The 16,990-nt window shown below is 42.2% G+C and overlaps 1 protein-coding gene across 8 annotated transcripts in view; it reads right to left on the minus strand.

The window, feature by feature from the left end:
• The window catches only part of KCNH7 (potassium voltage-gated channel subfamily H member 7), a 326,748-nt gene that overhangs the window by 113,432 nt on the left and 196,326 nt on the right, over window positions 1-16,990 (minus strand). For 5 of the 8 annotated variants that reach the window (XM_034785515.1, XM_034785513.1, XM_034785519.1 and 2 more), the window contains exon 4: window positions 1,709-1,741. The exons of the other annotated variants lie outside the window; for them this stretch is intronic. In XM_034785515.1, coding sequence (XP_034641406.1) covers window positions 1,709-1,741 — 33 coding nt within the window. The remainder of the gene's footprint in view (window positions 1-1,708; window positions 1,742-16,990) is intronic. 8 annotated transcript variants of the gene reach the window in all.

A 16,990-nucleotide genomic window follows, 5' to 3' on the forward strand; every position in this document is an offset into this window, starting at 1 on the left:
GAAGAACAGGAGTACTTGTGGCACCTTAGAGACTAACAAATTTATTAGAGCATAAGCTTTCGTGGACTACAGCCCACTTCTGCATATGCATCCGAAGAAGTGGGCTGTAGTCCACGAAAGCTTATGCTCTAATAAATTTGTTAGTCTCTAAGGTGCCACAAGTACTCCTGTTCTTCTTTTTAAAGAAATAGCAGGTGTTTAAATGCACTACATGCCTCTGACTTCCCTGGTATTATCAGACCAGAAAATAAGGCATGATAGTTATGATCACCTCTATGTTTTTCCCACCTCTTATTTCTCCACACACTCAAACATAGGGGCACGTACACATGTGAGTCATTTTCTTGGTCCCCTAATTATCTCCTCTGCTTGCTTTGTTTTTCTCTCCTTCCTTACAGGAAGAGGAAAGCATCTCCAGGTGCCAGATTGGAAGCTGGAGCAAGATAAAGGACCCCCTAACTTCTACTAGTTCTCAGCTACCTCCTCTGAGTATTTCTTCATCCATTGTAACTCAGTAGCATGGACCTGGCATTTTGGGTTCTTTACTTCCCATTTTCTGGGAAATTTTAAGTTGAACTTTTATTCCACTTTAAATTCTTCTGCAGCTCCCATGTTTCTGGGACAATAACTGCCTTGTTTATTCCTCCTTGCATGTGGGAATATTATTTTATCTCTCTGGCTGTCTCAACACATTGACAAACTACAGATGGCATTTTTATGTGTATGACATTAATAAGCGCTTATATGTTTATGTGTTTATAAACATATATGTTTATTTTATCTCTCTACCTATCTGTCTATCCAGATTTTATTATATTGTTCCCTGTTGCTATATTAAAATTTACTTGGCATCTTAGGTTTTTTTTTTTTTTTTTTTTTGTCATTTCTGGTTCAAAATCAGTGAAAAGGAAGGTAAGCTGTATTTATAGGAGACTCCAGTTATATTAGGTGTCAACTTTAGCTCCATCCATCTCATGTCATTTAAAGTGCTAGCTGGAAAAGAATGTGTTTTTGTTCCCCTCAAACAGAAAATATCATTTCTTATTGTAATCTTCTTTCTTAGCCACATATTAAGTTCAAAAATGAACACAATTATTTGTAAATAATTATTTAATGAAAAAATGTCAATCATAATTAATATGATATGCAATGAATTATTTGGCCAGCACTATCTTTTAAAGTCTTCTACCACAAAGTACAGTAGTCTTGAAATCTGAGAAGGAATCTATCCTATTTATCATTGGAAACTTGCAAGAAGTTGCCAGCCTTTACCATTAACTAGATCACTGGACTTTATGGAGTAGATAGCATTTGTTCTGTCTGCAAGACCAGGAAGTGAAAACCCTAGGAGGAGGGTCTCTTTATGAAGCCATGTTCCAAACACTAATTCATACAGCTGGAAGATTTCCATCATATGGTTTATTTCACCTCTAGATATATAGACTTCTATGCTCTGTGTATTCAGGACTTATAGTCAGAATAAGCTGACAGCCTTCAGTACATCTGGGTTTTATCTTCATACAAGCTGATCTCAGATTTAATAGTTCAAGTGTTATAGCTACAGTTTTGCTGAAAAGAGTATTCAGAGAGCTGTGGCAAGAGCTGAATTTTAACTTACTCTCTGGCTGGGTAATGTAAAACTCGGCAAGACCTTGAAATAATATACACAGAACACAAGAAGTAACAGGATAACAACAGATAGATTTACCTGAAGAAGAGCCACTTGAAAGGTTGTTGCCATCTGAAATACAATTAAACTAGATTTACAGACAGCATTAAAATTTTAAAACATATTAAGAAAATAAACATTTAACAGAGCTGTAAAAATGTGAATACTGAGATTGTTTGTTTATGGAGGAAAATGAGGGAGAACATGACTTTTCTACACTTTGCCTAAGCAAATTATAATAGATTGTATATGGGACTTACAGGAAAACTGTTCTAAAACACATTATTTTTTCTACTTGCAAAATTTAAGAACTGTTCAGTTTGTTGCATAAAATAGGGTGAATTTTCCATATAAGAATTTGTTAAGTAGTGGAATGGCTCTGGTATAAAATTAGAGTAAATGATATTACAGTCAAGCTCACATTCAGTCAAATTGAGCTATTTATATTTGTTTACTGACCTCCGTCAAGCACTTTAAGAACTCTAGGTGAAAAAGTGCTATGGAAGTGCTAATTATGATTGTTATCCCATTTTAAAAAGAAGAAAGCTTTGATGCTGAAAATCTGAGTGATTTATTTGGCATCTCCTTGGGGTAGGCGGTAAGGTTTTGCCCTCTGTATTTGACATGTATTTACCATGTAACTTTGGAAAAGTCACATAACCCCTTTGAGCCTGAGCTATTCGATCTGTATAAGGGAATATCACATTTCCTATCCACCCTTGTCAAGTGCTTGAGATCTACAGATAGTGTGACTAAGAGGTGAGGAACTTCTAACATGTGTGTATACTACACTCTTAATAAAATAGGGAAACAGTTCTAGAATTATAGATTGGAAAAATAAGAGGTAGTGATTGTAATAATTTTGTTTCATAAAGTAGTACATTTATTTATTTTAATTTATTTAAAATCATGCCTATCCAGCAGTCTGGGACCGTGTAAAAATAAATAATCATAGAATCGTAGGACTGGAAGGGACCTCGAGAGGTCTTCTAGTCTAGTCCCCTGCACTCAAGTATTATCTAGAACTGGGGTGGCCAAACTTACTGACCATCTGAGCTGCATATGACGATCTTCAAAAGTTCGAGGGGCGCACCTGCCAGGCTCGGGGCTTCAGCCCTGCAGATAGAAGGGGCTCAGGGCTTCAGCCCCAGGGGAGGTGCTTGCCAGGGCTCAGGGCTGACGCCCTGCTTTTGCTGAAGTTCTGTGCCCCAGCAGGCATGTCCTGCAGGGTAGAAGTTCTGAGACCTCCCTCCCCACTGGGCAGAGGCCAGAAGTGATGCTTGGGGGGTCATGTGCCCCTCCCAGATTTTTGCCAGGGTTTGCTGGCCTTGCTTGGTCACATGGTGCTGCTGAGACCCCATCCCTGCTCAGCAGCTGCTTCAGCCAGCAAGCTGGGAGCTACGGCAGTAGGGAGAGGCACCTGCAAACAGCTGGGAGCTGCAGGGAGAACCGTTGCTTTTGCTGCTGCCTCTCCCCATAGAGCTAAAGCAGCAGCCCCTCCCTGCAGCTCCGAGATGTTTGCTGATGCCTTTCCAGGAGGAGCGAACACCTGGGAGATGCAGGGAGGGGCTGCTCAGGGTCAGAGGTGCATGTGCCTGGGGGGATGACTCAAGTTGTTGGGGGGCTGAAACTTTAAATTGTGCCTCCCCATTCTCATCAGGCACCAGAAGCTTCTAGCCCCACCACCCCACCCCACCAGAGGGCAGAAGCCCTGAGCTCTCCCCCCAGTCTGGTAGGCAGAGAATGGGGGGCAGGGCGTAGGGAGCTTAGTGAGATGCACTTTAACTGTAAGAGAGCTGCATGTGGTTTGCTAGCTGTAGTTTGGCCACCACTGATCTAGACCATCCTTTACAGATGTTTGTGTAACCTGCTCCTAAAAATCTCCAGTGGTGGAGATTCCACAACCTCCCTAGGCAATTTATTCCAGTGCTTAACCACCCTGACAGGAAATTTTTCCTAAAGTCCAGCCTAAACTGCCCTCACTGAAATTTAAGCCCGTTGTTTCTTGTCCTATCCTCAGACGTTAAGGAGAACAATTTTTCTCCCTCCTCCTTGTAACAACCTTTAATGTACTTGAAAACTGTTATCATATCCCCTCTCAGTCTTCTCTTCTCCAGATTAAACAAACCCAGTCTTTTCAATCTTCTCTCATAGACCATGTTTTCTAGACCTTTAATTATTTTTCTTGCTCTTTTCTGGACTTTTTTCAGTTTGTCCACATCTTTCTTGAAATGTGGCACCCAGAACTGAACACAATACTCTGGTTGAGGCCTAATCAGCATGGAGTAGAGCAGAAGAATTACATCTCGTGTCTTGCTTACAACACTCCTGCTAATACATCCCAGAATGATGTTTGCTTTTTTGGAACAGTGTTACACTGTTGACTCATATTTAGGTTGTGATCCACTATAACCCCCAGATCTCTTTCCGCAGTACTCCTTCCAAGCCAGTCATTTCCCATTTTGTTTGTCTGCAACAGATTGTTCCTTCCTAAGTGGAGTACTTTGCATTTGTCCTTATTGAATTTCCTCCTATTTACTTCAGACCACTTCTATAATTTGTCCAGATCATTTTGAATTTTAATCATATCCTCCAAAGCACTTGCAATCCCTCCCAGCTTGGTATCACCTGCAAACTTTATACGTGTACCATCTATGCCATTATCCAATTCATTGATGAAGATTTTGAACAGAACTGGATTCAGAACTGATCCCTTTGGGACCCCACTTGAATGTGAACGTATGATAACTACTCTTTGAGAACACTTTTCCAACCTGTTATGCACCCACTGCATTTCCCTAGTTTGTTTATGAGACGGTCATGTGAAACAGTATCAAAAGCCTTCCTAAATCAAGATATATCACATATACTGCTTCGCCCTATCCACAAGGCTTGTTACCCTGTCAATAAAAGCTATTAGGTTGGTTTGACATGATTTGTTCTTGACAAATCTATGCTGACTGTTACGTATCACCATATTATCTTCTAAGTGTTTGCAAATTGATTGCTTAATTATTTTCTCCATTATCATTCCAGATACTGAAGTTAAACTGACCGGTCTTCAATTCCCCAGGTTGTTCTTATTCCCCTTTTTACAGATTGTCACTATATTTGCCATTTTCCAGTCCTCTGGAATCTCTCCTTCTTCCATGACTTTTTGAAGATAATCACTAATGGCTCAGATATTTCCTCATATCTCTTAGGATCTATGTCCAAAATATGAAATCTTCCAAAATCAATCCAAATTAGTATTCTCCTATCATCTAATACAGCCCACTCAATTCAAACTCAAGAGGTAGCTTGATGTTTCCACTATATTTTTTCTCTGAGTATGAAATCCAGCATTGCCATTTTGCAAATTAAACTGGTATTTGAAATACTCAATATTACCGCTTGGTATTATTGAAAATAATTAGGTCATAAATTTGTAAGTGAGACATTCCATCATGGGTTTGTCTGGCACACTGCTAACTGCCATCACGTCTTCTTCAGTGCTACTTCCTATAACATGGTGTGACTTTCTTTGGTCAATCTGTAAAGCCACTATCCTGTCCTTCAAATCTCCTCTCAGAACCTATCCTCTACTGTCACATCTACAGTAAGCTGCCTAAAAATAATGGCCAGCCTGGTGTTTAATTTGTAAATTTATGATCTATGTAGGTGTAGTGGGGTGGATTGGCCACCCACAGACCCAGAGAGGGAGGAGCCCCATATTAAACCTTGGTGGATGGAGCCATGCCATGCTCAATCCTCCCATCGGAAGTCAGTGGGCAGGACCGGAAGTACAAAAGGCAGGCCGGAGAACTCAGTTGGGAGGCAGCTGCTGGAGGAGACAGATGCCTCCTGTGAACTCCTGAGCTGGGAGGCTGCTGCAGATCCCGAGGAAGCTGAGGACTGACCTGGACCACCAGGGACATTTACAGACCCAAACATCAAGGAGCTGCAAGCCTTGACAGAGGCCTTCTTCCCCGACGACCAGAACAACCCTCTACAGAGCCAGGTATGCCCTGAGGGGGAGTTGGGAAGTGGCCCAGGGGGTAGCCGACCCCTGACTGGCTGCAATGCTGGCAGCGAGTGAGTCAGCGTCTTGCCATAAGGATCCTTGCTGACCCTGTGGCAGACTGCTCTGCCACTGCTAGGGCCCTGGGCTGGATCACAGTGGAGTGAGTGGGCCTTTGTCCTCCCGGCTATCCCAAGCTGTGGGTGGCAGTCTCCCCCTCTCTTAGGCAAGAAGCCTGTGCTTGTCAGCCCTCTGCTAGAGCTAGGAGGCCCAACTGTTTGCTGCTCTGCCTGAGTGCAGGCCTGAGCCCCTTAGACTCTCTACTGCCCTGCCCTGCCCAAGGGCCTGGGCTAACTGACTGTTTGCTGCCTGTGCCAGAGACTCTTGGCTGCCCCGCCTCAACCAGGGGCTGGGGATCCGTAACTATGTTTGTTGTTTGGCCCTGATCACAGGCCCAAGCCCACGTCTCCCGTCGCCCTGCTGGGGCAGATTGGCCGCCCACAGACCCGGAGCGAGAGGAGCCATTCCCCCCAACTGTAGGCAATTCGTCTATGTCATCATGTGCCCCTGTTTTCCTTGTCTTTCTTTCTCCAGTTCCCTCCACTGACTGCTACACATACATGTAACATCCTATTTTTGTTTAGTCTGCAATCTACGTAGAGCAGAGATTGCCTTTTTAAAATGGCTTGTTTGTACAACATGCAGCACAATGGCACTCTGATCCTGATTAGGGATTCTTGGAGATGCTGTAATAAAAACAGCTAATAATAATAGATAGAATCCAAGAATGCTTCAGTTCTAATTCCAGCCTCAACTGTGACTATCCTGGGGTAAAAGTAACTTACTCTCTCTCTATTTTCCTCACTATAAAATAGGAATAATAATACTTATTTACCTGCCTTGCAGGCTGTTGTGAATATTAATTAATCAGTTAGATGATATTTGTAAAAGCAGGCTGAAGATGAAAAGTGGCATATATTAATAATTTATGATGATGATGATGATTACTATTATTATTTATTTATTATTGCCAGTATTATGTCTTTACTACAGCAAGGACTCAGCGATGTCTCAGTTCACCTAACATTCAGTTTAATTTACCTTAGAGGCAAATACACAGAATAACATAGGCTTTGTCATAATTAGGCTTCTGGTCTGGCTAGCTAGAAATCTTTGTCCTCCTGGACACAATTTTTCTTGACTATCCCTCACTCATGATGAATGTGCTCCCAGTGGCATGTCTAAAAATAATACTCCGGACAAATTTCTTATTATATTTTGTGCAAGGTCAGATGGTTACTATTGCTTGTATGCTTCATGTTTCACATGGTACATTATTTGACCCATTCTTTATGACAGCTTAGTTGTATAGTAAGCTTTTTTTTAATATAATACTTTATCTGCCCATAGATAATGCTTATCTAATGCTAAACTGCTGTGCCTGTTCATACAACCAAATAATTTGCATATAGGAAACTCAATGTATGAATACCCAATGCGTATACAGTAATCACTTTATCTAATTAAAGTGAAGTTAATCCATGGATTTTAGAAAGAAAAGACCTGTTTCAGATCTCTTTTATACCTTTTTACCTTGATGTAGTTCCACTGGCTTCAGTGGAGCTATCCCAATTTATACCTATGTCACCAGATCAGAATCAGGCCAAAGTATTAGCATTTTTTGTGAACTTTAAACAAATTCTACAAGCTCTCTGCTGCTAAAACATAGTTGACAATGAAGTGTTCAGTGCTCATTTTAATGGAGAATCACCCCATCATGTGTGTTTGTAGGATATAGAAAAAAGATATATCTTTCCCTGCACAAAGATAATGAAATGTTTTAGGATTTCAGAAAAATATATGAAAAGGTATTATCTGCAAGTCCTTATGCATTCTGCCTGCATTATAAAAACCAAACAGTCCCTCAGTATGAAAATTATTTACTGTTAAATCCTTGTCATGTCAATATTAGCACATGGGGCAGATACTAGTCTCTTCCATTCCTCTCTGTCATCTGCTGCTGCTTCCATCTGCTCTGTGGTGTTCAGATCAACTGTTCTACCCTCCCCGCTAACAGTTCTTAAGGTTTCTCTTGGGTGCTCTTGTTTCCTCACACCAGTTGATTTCCACTTGACAGCTTCAGGTGGGAGTTTGTGTGTTGGCATCCGGAGTACATGCCCCAAAAAAGTGCTTCCTTCTGATTCTGGTGAAAATGAGCTACTGGTTAGGGATTTCTTATATCCCTTCATTAGTAATGAGGTCTTTCCAATTAATTCCCAGAATATTTACTAGGCATTTATTTTCAAAGGGGTCTAGTTTTCTATTTAACATAAATATCCAGCTCTCGCAGGATATTTAGCATGTTAGCACTGAGAATATGTTTGAATTGAAAATTCTGAGTTTTGTTCTGGAGCTATATAGCTTTGATTTCCATATGTTATTGAGTTTAGTAAATGGTGTGGCTTTCCTATCCTTGATGTCACTTTCTTCTTGAGATGGCCATTGGCCAATATGGTGATGTCCAGGTAGGTGAACTGTTCTACTGTCTTGATATATTTGTCTTCTAATGTGATGTTACAGCTTGACATCTGGGTTTCAAGGATGTTTGTTTTAGTATAACTAATTTTGAGCCCTACTTGGCTTGCTATTTTATTTTGCCAGGCTGTCTGTCTTTGTCTGTAACTTATCAGGGATGTTGCTCAGTAGTGCAATATCATCAGCAAAGTTTAGGTCTTCTAAACATTTGCCATCTACCCAGACTACACCAGCATTATGTTCCTAATACACTTCTTCATTGTCCAGTCTATGGCGATATGAAAATAAGACTAGAATAATAATTTCTCTCAGTCCTTTTCAGGAGAAGAGAACCCAGAAATCATCCAGTAGGTAGCAAAACAGGCCTATAAATTGAAGTGATAAAATGATACAGGACCCTCCCAAACCACACATATTTGAGAAATTTAATTAACTTCTTTATTGATCAGTTTTCTACAGATACTCTGACGGACCTGAAAGGGATAGTACTGTCTTTCCAGTAGGGAAATAAGCCACTGTGGTTTTGGGACTAGATGGATACTGTTTTAATGCACAGCTGAATAGCTGTTCTAGACAATCAGTTGCTTTTGGGGTAGTAAGAACAAGGCCAGCTAATATGTAAGTCTACAGCTTAACAGGACTTTTCAATCACTTTAAGCTAACTCAGTTGAGCTAACACAATAGATAAACACACCATTTTTGCCCACTAAGACATACACGGACAACTGTAAACTCCCCCTCTTCAGCATCTCTGACTCTTCCCTCTTCCTTCTTAGATTTGTAGATTACAAGGCCAGATCATCAAGTCTGACCTCTCATATAACACAGGCCATTGAACTGCCCCAAAGTAACTTCTAGACCATGTCTTTTAGAAAAACATCCATTCTAGGATCAAAAATTGTCAGTGATGGAGAATCCACCAAGACCTTTGGTAAATTGTTCCAATGGTTAATTACTTTCTCCATTAGGAATATACACCTTATTTCCAGTCTGAATTTGTCTAGCTTCAACTGAATTCAGTCTCTCCAACATTCAACAGCTAAAATACCTTTCCTCTCCTGCTACTCTCTCTCTCACACACACATCTCTTGAGTCCCTTCTCTGGCTCCTGGTCTCTTTTTGCATAAAGTTCAGATCCCTTCTATTTACTTTCAAGGCTCCACATGGCTCTGCCCCTGCTGACATCTCATCTCTAATCTCCTGTCACTCCTCACCTCCTGCGCCCTGCCCACTCTTCTTCCCTTGTGGCTCCCTCCTCCCACTTTTGCTTTTATCCCCTTTTTCATGTTGCTCTCCATGCTTGGAACAATATCCTTTTCCTGTGCATCAAACGTCCCTACTTTCTGTCTTCAAATCCCTCAGAACGCACTTCACTTTGCTTTTCATTGTGGTCTTCCACTCCTGGGCCCTTTACTTTTCCCATCTTGCGTTACATCCATCTCTTCTTAAAGTAAGAATTATAATATGATTAGCATTATTATTATCCATTTTAACCCTTTCACTCTTATCCCTGTCACCTTCCTTGGCATCTTTTCCTGTTCTATTTTTGTTTAATTTAGATTGTAAGCTCCTCAAGGCAGGGGCTCTGTCTTTTAAGAGTCTATATCAAATACCATGACAAGTTATGGTACTGTGTAGATACATACGAATAATAAGAACAGCAACAGTGCACATAGAACTGACATTGCAAATTAAATTAAAATTAGGAAACTTAGAAACACAATTAAATAAAAAGTTTTTTTTTATCAGGACTTTAACAATGTAAGGTCTCCCCAATAGATACAAATAAAAATTAAAAACAAGAAAAGTAATGTAGCAAACTACACCTCACTTTTAGCAAATATTGACATTTTGTTTCAATTTTCAGATGCAAGCAGACTGGGAACTAATATAGTCTGAAAAAATGAATCCTTCAAACAGACAATTTTGCTGTTTCTTTCATATTGCCAAGATCTTGCAGTCTTTTAGAAGCTGCTTACTCTGACTAGAACGTTGTCTGAGTAAGGACTGTTGCTCTGGGCTTACATCCAATTGGCTCAAAGTATACTGACTCGCTTTTCTTGCTCAGATTTAAACTCCATTATAAAACCATGTTGATAGTAAAGGTTAGTTGCATGGAACAGTGTAACATTACATTAAAGTCACCTGAATAATGGAATGGGTTATGGGTTGTTTTATTTAAAGGAATGCACTCTTGCTGAAAGGCTTTATATTACTACAGTAGCTTTTCATCTCTAACCTAAAGCTGGAGCTGCCTGGCTTTCAGCTCCATTGAAGAACACTATAAGCATCCATCTTATAACATAAACATTCTGTATTGCAAATTATTTGGTTCCCTAAGCAGAGGATTTTAGAAGGATCATGCTATTAGTATCTGTAGAAACTTGCATCAATAAGTGGAAAACTGGAATACTCTTTTTTTTGTTTTTGTCTGTCTTAGAAGTGTCTGGTATAGGTGTTACCAAAAGCAAAAGTTCGGTCTAACTCCTTAACCTTTACACCAGGGTGGCCAATCTGTGGCTCTGGAGCCGCATGCAGCTCTTCAGAGGTTAATATGTGTCTCTTTGTATAGGTGCTGACGCCGAGGCTGGAGCTACAGATGCTAACTTTCCAATGTGCTGTGGGGTGCTCACTGCTCAACCCCCTGTTCTGCCTCAGGTCCTGCCACCGTTCCACCCCTTCCCCCAAGGCCCCTTCCCCTTCTCTCGATCCTACCATGCCCTCGCTCCTCCCTCCTCCCCACCAGAGCCTCCTGCGCACTGCAAAACAGCTGATTGTGGCGGGCGGGAGGCATGGGGAAGGAGTGGGAGGCGCTGATTGGCGGGGCTGCCAGTGGGCGGGTGGTGCTCGGGGCTGGAGGGGCTAGCAGATTGGGGGCTGCTGACATATTACTGTGGCTCTTTGGCAATGTTCATTGGTAAATTCTGTCTCATTTTCAGGCTCAGGTTGGCCACCCCTGCTTTACACAATGACTTCACAGCTTTAAAAAACAATGATCTATATGATGCAGCATGTGAGGAGAACCCAGAACTATAGCAGCAGGAGGTTTTAATTATCTTACTGTATATGTGCATATAGCAGTGCCCCCAAAACACTGACTTTGAGTAGAAAAGTTATACCTGTGTTCTTCATATCACAGTTGGTATCTTCAGATCTATGACATCCTGTTGCCTGCATATCTTCTCTATGTCCATTTTGTGTCACTTTTGATTTTGATCTTTTACGGTTATTAGACTGCTGCAGCTTCAGAGACATTCAGCATGCCTCAAATGTGAAGAACTGAGCAGAAGCCAGGACTGGGCTATAAATCATGTCACTGACCCCTTTAATTTCCTGTATAAGATTCCTGTCAAGTGGGTGAGTAGGTGGGGTATGTGGTGGGTAATAATAACCTATCCAAAGCCTGTGTTTTGTAATGATTGTGGCTACCCAAATAATACGTTTTAAATGAATTTTAGATGTTTAGGGAAAATTCTACTCTGATTTACATGGGGTGTAAGTCAGCACAGAATTAGGTCCCTAAAATTCCTTTCCCAATACATTTTTTTTTAAAGATCTTATCTAGAAACAACTGTTGCATTGGTGCAACTTAAATTGGTTTAATTAAACCGGCACAAAACTTTGTGTACATTAGGGCTACCATATGTCCAGATTTCCCTGGACATGTCCGGCTTTTCGTTCTATAAAATAGCCGTCCGGGGGGGATTTTTAAAAATCTAAAAATGTCCGGGATTTCCCCCCGGTCGGCTATTTATAGATAGAAAAGCAGCGGCTGAACGTCGCTGGGCAGCCAAAGCCCCTTCCCGGCTCCCCCCATCCCCTGCAGCCTTACCATGCCATCCAGCCCCGCAGCTGTCTTCCCCCTCCTCCCCTCCCCTGAACGCTCCGCCCCCTGCTCCTCCCCCTCCCCTGCTTCCCGCGAATCAGAGCTTCGCGGGAAGTGTGAAAAGAAGCAGGGGCAGGCGGGCGGCAGCAGCAGGTAAGCTGGGGCTGGGGGGCGCGAGGAAGAGAGCAGCAGGGAGGCGCGGCCCTGGCCGAGCGGCAACCGGCGGCCCCAGCGGCTCCGGCCCGGGCCCCAGCACCCCCGGCCCGGGCCCGGACCCGGCCCAGCTCGGGCCCCAGCAGCGCCGGCCCGGGCCCGGACCCGGCCCGGCTCAGGCCCCAACACTCCTGGCCCGGACCCGGCCCGGCTCGGGCCCCAGCACCCCTGGCTTGGACCGGACCCGGCTCAGGCCCCAGCACCCCTGGCCCGGCTCGGGCCCCAGCAGCGCCGGCCAAGCACCTCCAGCCCGGCCCCAAGCCCTGTAACCCCAGCCGGAGCGCAGCCCGATTCCTGGGCTCTTTAAAGCTGGCCCTGGTCAAGGGACAGGGAGGGTGGGTTGGATGGGTCGGGTGTTTTGGGGGGGCTGTCAGGGGGGCAAGGGTGTGGAGTGGGGTTGGGACAGTCAGGGACAGGGAGCAGGGGGGGTTAGATGGGTCTGGGGTTCTGGGGGGGCTGTCAGGGGGCAGGGGTGTGGAGAGGAGTTGAGGCAGGCAGGTAGCAGAGGGGGTCAGGAGTTCTGGGGGTCCTGTCGGGGGCAGGGAGCAGTTGGATAGGGCATGGGAGTCACCGGGAGTCTGTCTGGGGGCAGGGGTGTGAATATGGGGTGGGAGTGTGGATAAGGGTCGGGGCAGTCAGGGGACAGGTAGGGTTGTAGGGCATTCTCAGGAGGGGGCAGTCAGGGGACAAGAAGCAGGGGGGCTTAGATAAGCGGTGGGATCCTAGGGGGCAGTTAGTGGCAGGGGTCCCAGGAGGGGGCAGTCAGGGGACAAGGAGCGGGGGGTTGGAGGTTCTGAGGGGGGCAATCAGGGGGTGGGAAGTGGGAGGGAGTGGATGGGGGTGGAGCAGGGGCGGGGCTAGAGCAGGGCTCCTCCCCCCCAGTGTCCTCTTTTTTGCTTGTAGAAATATGTTAACCCTAGTGTACATACTCTTATTTCAGATTAAGATGGGTTTATTCTGGTTAGCTTAAACCTGTTCCTAGTCATTTTAAACTAAATTCCTACTCGACTTAAACTAAATTAATATAAGCCAGGTGTATACTGATTTGAGTGTCCACATAGCCTTCTAACTAAATTGATTTTCCTTTGATCTTAGCATCTTAAAATGCCTTACAAATATTTTTAGGCCCCACCTGTAGGTATTAATTAATTATTAATTATTATTTTTTTATTATTTATTATTATTATCCATTTTACATATGGAGAAAGTAAGTGAGGCATAGAAAGATTACTAAGTGTTTTTTCCATAGCCCCAAAAATTTCTGGAATGATAACATCAAAGGACAAAATTAAACTTAAATTAACTAACAAAAAGCCACAGTAAAAGAGAAGCTCCCTAAAACAAGCCTCTGAAACAAAACTGGCTAAAAATATTTCTAGATCTAGAAACCAGCTTCTGTAAAAGTTAATAAAAGGAATGACTGAGCAGACCACCTAGAGAAAAATCAGATTGCTTCCCCAAGATTGAAAATATATACATATTTCAAAAGAGAAATATACACCTAGCAGTATAATAAGTGTTTGGAGAAAAAACTTCCTCATCTCTGAAGTAGACAACAGTGAGTTGTCTAAGCTGATTAGAAGGTTAAGAAGCAAAACTCTGAGTTAAACGTTTGCACAGCAGGAAAGAATTATATACAAACAAAGGCTGCCTTGATTTATTAGTGTACAGGCGTTCTTGAACAAAAAACTTGGTAGAAAACATAAGTAGTCTTACAGACAACAGAGTGGAGAATGTCCCTCTATAGTGCCCATCTGCAAAACACGGCAAGTTATGTACTAATACGGTACATGTAAGGTTCCAAAATTCAACATGCCCACAGTATAACCACTGGTCATCCTAACAAAGGGAACTGGTGATGAGTCTTTACAAGAACAAATATAGAAAAAATACTAAGTTGAAAGGATTCTTTCACTGCTATTGTGCTGCTAGTATCCTTATTTTTCACAATGCTGGTTGCTGAACTTGTTCCTGCATATGTGCTAGAAGCTATTGACCACCACATTCTAAATGGTCAGTTTTCAGAATGGCGAGAGGTAAATAGTGGTGTCCCCAGGGGGCTGTTCTGGGACCAGTCCTATTCAACATATTCATAAATGATCTGGAAAAAGGGGTAAACAGTGAGATGGCAAAATTTGCAGATGATATAAAATTACTAAAGATAGTCTCGCAGGCAGACTGCGAAGAGCTACAAAAGGATTTCACAAAACTGGATGACTGGGCAACAAAATGGCAGATGAAATTTAATGTTTATAAATGCAAAGTAATGCACATTGGAAAGCATAATCCCAACTATACATATAAAATGATGGGGGTCTAAATTAGCTGTTACAAGTCAAGAAAGAGGTCTTGGAGTCATTGTGGATAGTTAGTTCTCTGAAAACATCCACTCAGTGTGCAGTGGCAGTCAAAAAAGCAAACAGAATGCTGGGAATAATTAAGAAAGGAACAGAATAATAGGACAGAAAATCTCATGTTGCCTCTATATAAATCCATGGTACGCCCACATCTTGAATACTGTGTGCAGATGTGGTCGCCCCATCTCAAAAAAGATATATTGGAATAGAAAAAGGTTCAGAAAAGGGCAACAAAAATTATTAGGGGTATGGAACAGCTTCCGTATGAGGAGAGATTAATAAGACTGGGACTTTTCAGCTTGGAAAAGAGACGGCTAAGGGGTGATATGATTGAGGTCTATAAAATCATGACTGGTGTAGAGAAAGTAAATAAGGAAGTGTTGTTTACTACTTCTCATAACACAAGAACTAGGGGTCACCAAGATGAAATTAATAGGCAGCAGGTTTAAAACAAATAAAAGGAAGTATTTCTTCACACAACGCACAGTCAACCTGTGGAACTCCTTGCCAGAGGATGTTGTGAATGCCAAGACCATAACAGGGTTCAAAAAAGAACTAGATAAATTCATGGAGGATAGGTCCATCAATGGCTATTAGCCAGGATGGGCAGGAATGGTGTCCCTAGCCTCTGTTTGCCAGAAGCTGGGAAGGAGCGACAGGGAATGGATCACTTGATGATTACCTGTTCTGTTCATTCCCTCTGGGGCACCTGGCACTGGCCACTGTCAGAAGACAGGATACTGGGCTAGAATGGACCTTTGGTCTGACCCAGTAGGGCCAGTCTTATGTTCTTATGCTTCTGAGGGCAATCCTTTTAAAAGACTGAGCTATGTTCATCTAACCTCAGTCCACTCATCTTATTATTTTTATTATTAATTATCAATTATTATTATTTTATTTTATTGTTTTATTACTCTAGGGCCCCAGTCATGGATTAGGGTCCAATTGTGCCAACTACTATACAGACACAAAACAAAGAGAGGGTTCTTGCCCCAATAAGCTAGCAATCTAATATGAAACATCTGCCAATATACATTCAGTAAACCTTTAATTTTTCTATCTAATCACAATAGGATAGACAATCTGGGCTCAATCCTGCAGTGTGCGGAGTGCCTTTAATGGGTCTTTCATAAAAGTTGAAGATCTTACAGATCCTGTTTTCTCTGTAGCAGAGCACCTGAAAGCAATGTGCAATCTCCACAGCATAAAACAGTGTATTTTTCTTTTACTATATTAGATCTCAACTGTGTGCAACACTGTGTTAAGAGGACCTTAGAAGGTACCGACAAAATACTGTTTAGATGTTTTAACATTTGGTGGCAGTACAGTTTACACCAATCACCTACAAAGCTATTGGTGGCTGTTGGAAGTATAATTGCTTTCAGGCAAAGGGAAGGAATTTCCAAAATTGCATTTGATATATTTTATGTCAAGTCTTACTTAGGCATCAGAGGATGAGTGACAGTATAGTTGAATTGTCTTGTTTCCTGGGACCTGGGAAAGAACTGTGTTCCCTTTGTTTCCCATTCACTTATTAGCTCTGCCTTCCTGCAGTTTGACTATCTATATCTGCTATCTATATTTTCTTGTGTGTATAAAAAGACATTTTAATACAAGAAAATTCAGTTTAAGGAAACTTACACTTAAAAGGAGCCTCTTAAGATGCTGGTACTTCTCTCTAGTAAATGTTAATCCTATCTGTTCCCCCACCCACCCATTTTCCCATTAATGTATATTCCTTGTGTGTTCCAATTAACATAACTCATCAGTTTGTATCTGGTGCTATACCTTCTATGCAGGGTTATTTGTTGAAAAAATAGCTTGCTCTCAGAGAATTTGCTGTTCACTTCCAATGTTTGGGCTTGACTGAACTTTAAATTAGGTATTTGTATTGAGAAATGGCCTACCACTATAACTAATAGGAAAGAGCCTAAGCGTATCCAAAATTAACAAGGTAATATAATTGATTATAGTCCTATTTCATTATGCTTTTCATTCTCTTTCTTAATCTTCTCCCTTATTTAGTTTTCTTTGCTCTTTACCATCTTTTCTCCTACTCCTACTCCTTCCTCATCTGTCTCTTCTAAATTTTAAGGTCCAAGGTTTTCTTTTCTTCAGCTCTGTGCCTGCTCTCATCCACCACATCCATCTGGTGGCTTTGTGCAGCTTCAGCAAATGGACCTACCTGGTTCCTAAGAATTCTTTCTGTTTAGGGGGAATTCTTGGGTGATGTAGCAGCTTCTACACCTCCTAGGCCCAACCATGTAGCAGGTGTGGTCAAAGGAAAGTGGGTCACAGCTAGGCAACCCTATGCTTTGGCAATCTCTGGCTGCCAGAATGGCCACTGAGACTATGAGCATCCAGGCATTAATTAGAGCAGCCATGTGTAT

This window comes from Trachemys scripta, chromosome 11 (assembly GCF_013100865.1).
Source record: "Trachemys scripta elegans isolate TJP31775 chromosome 11, CAS_Tse_1.0, whole genome shotgun sequence".
NCBI classification, from domain to species: domain Eukaryota; kingdom Metazoa; phylum Chordata; order Testudines; family Emydidae; genus Trachemys; species Trachemys scripta.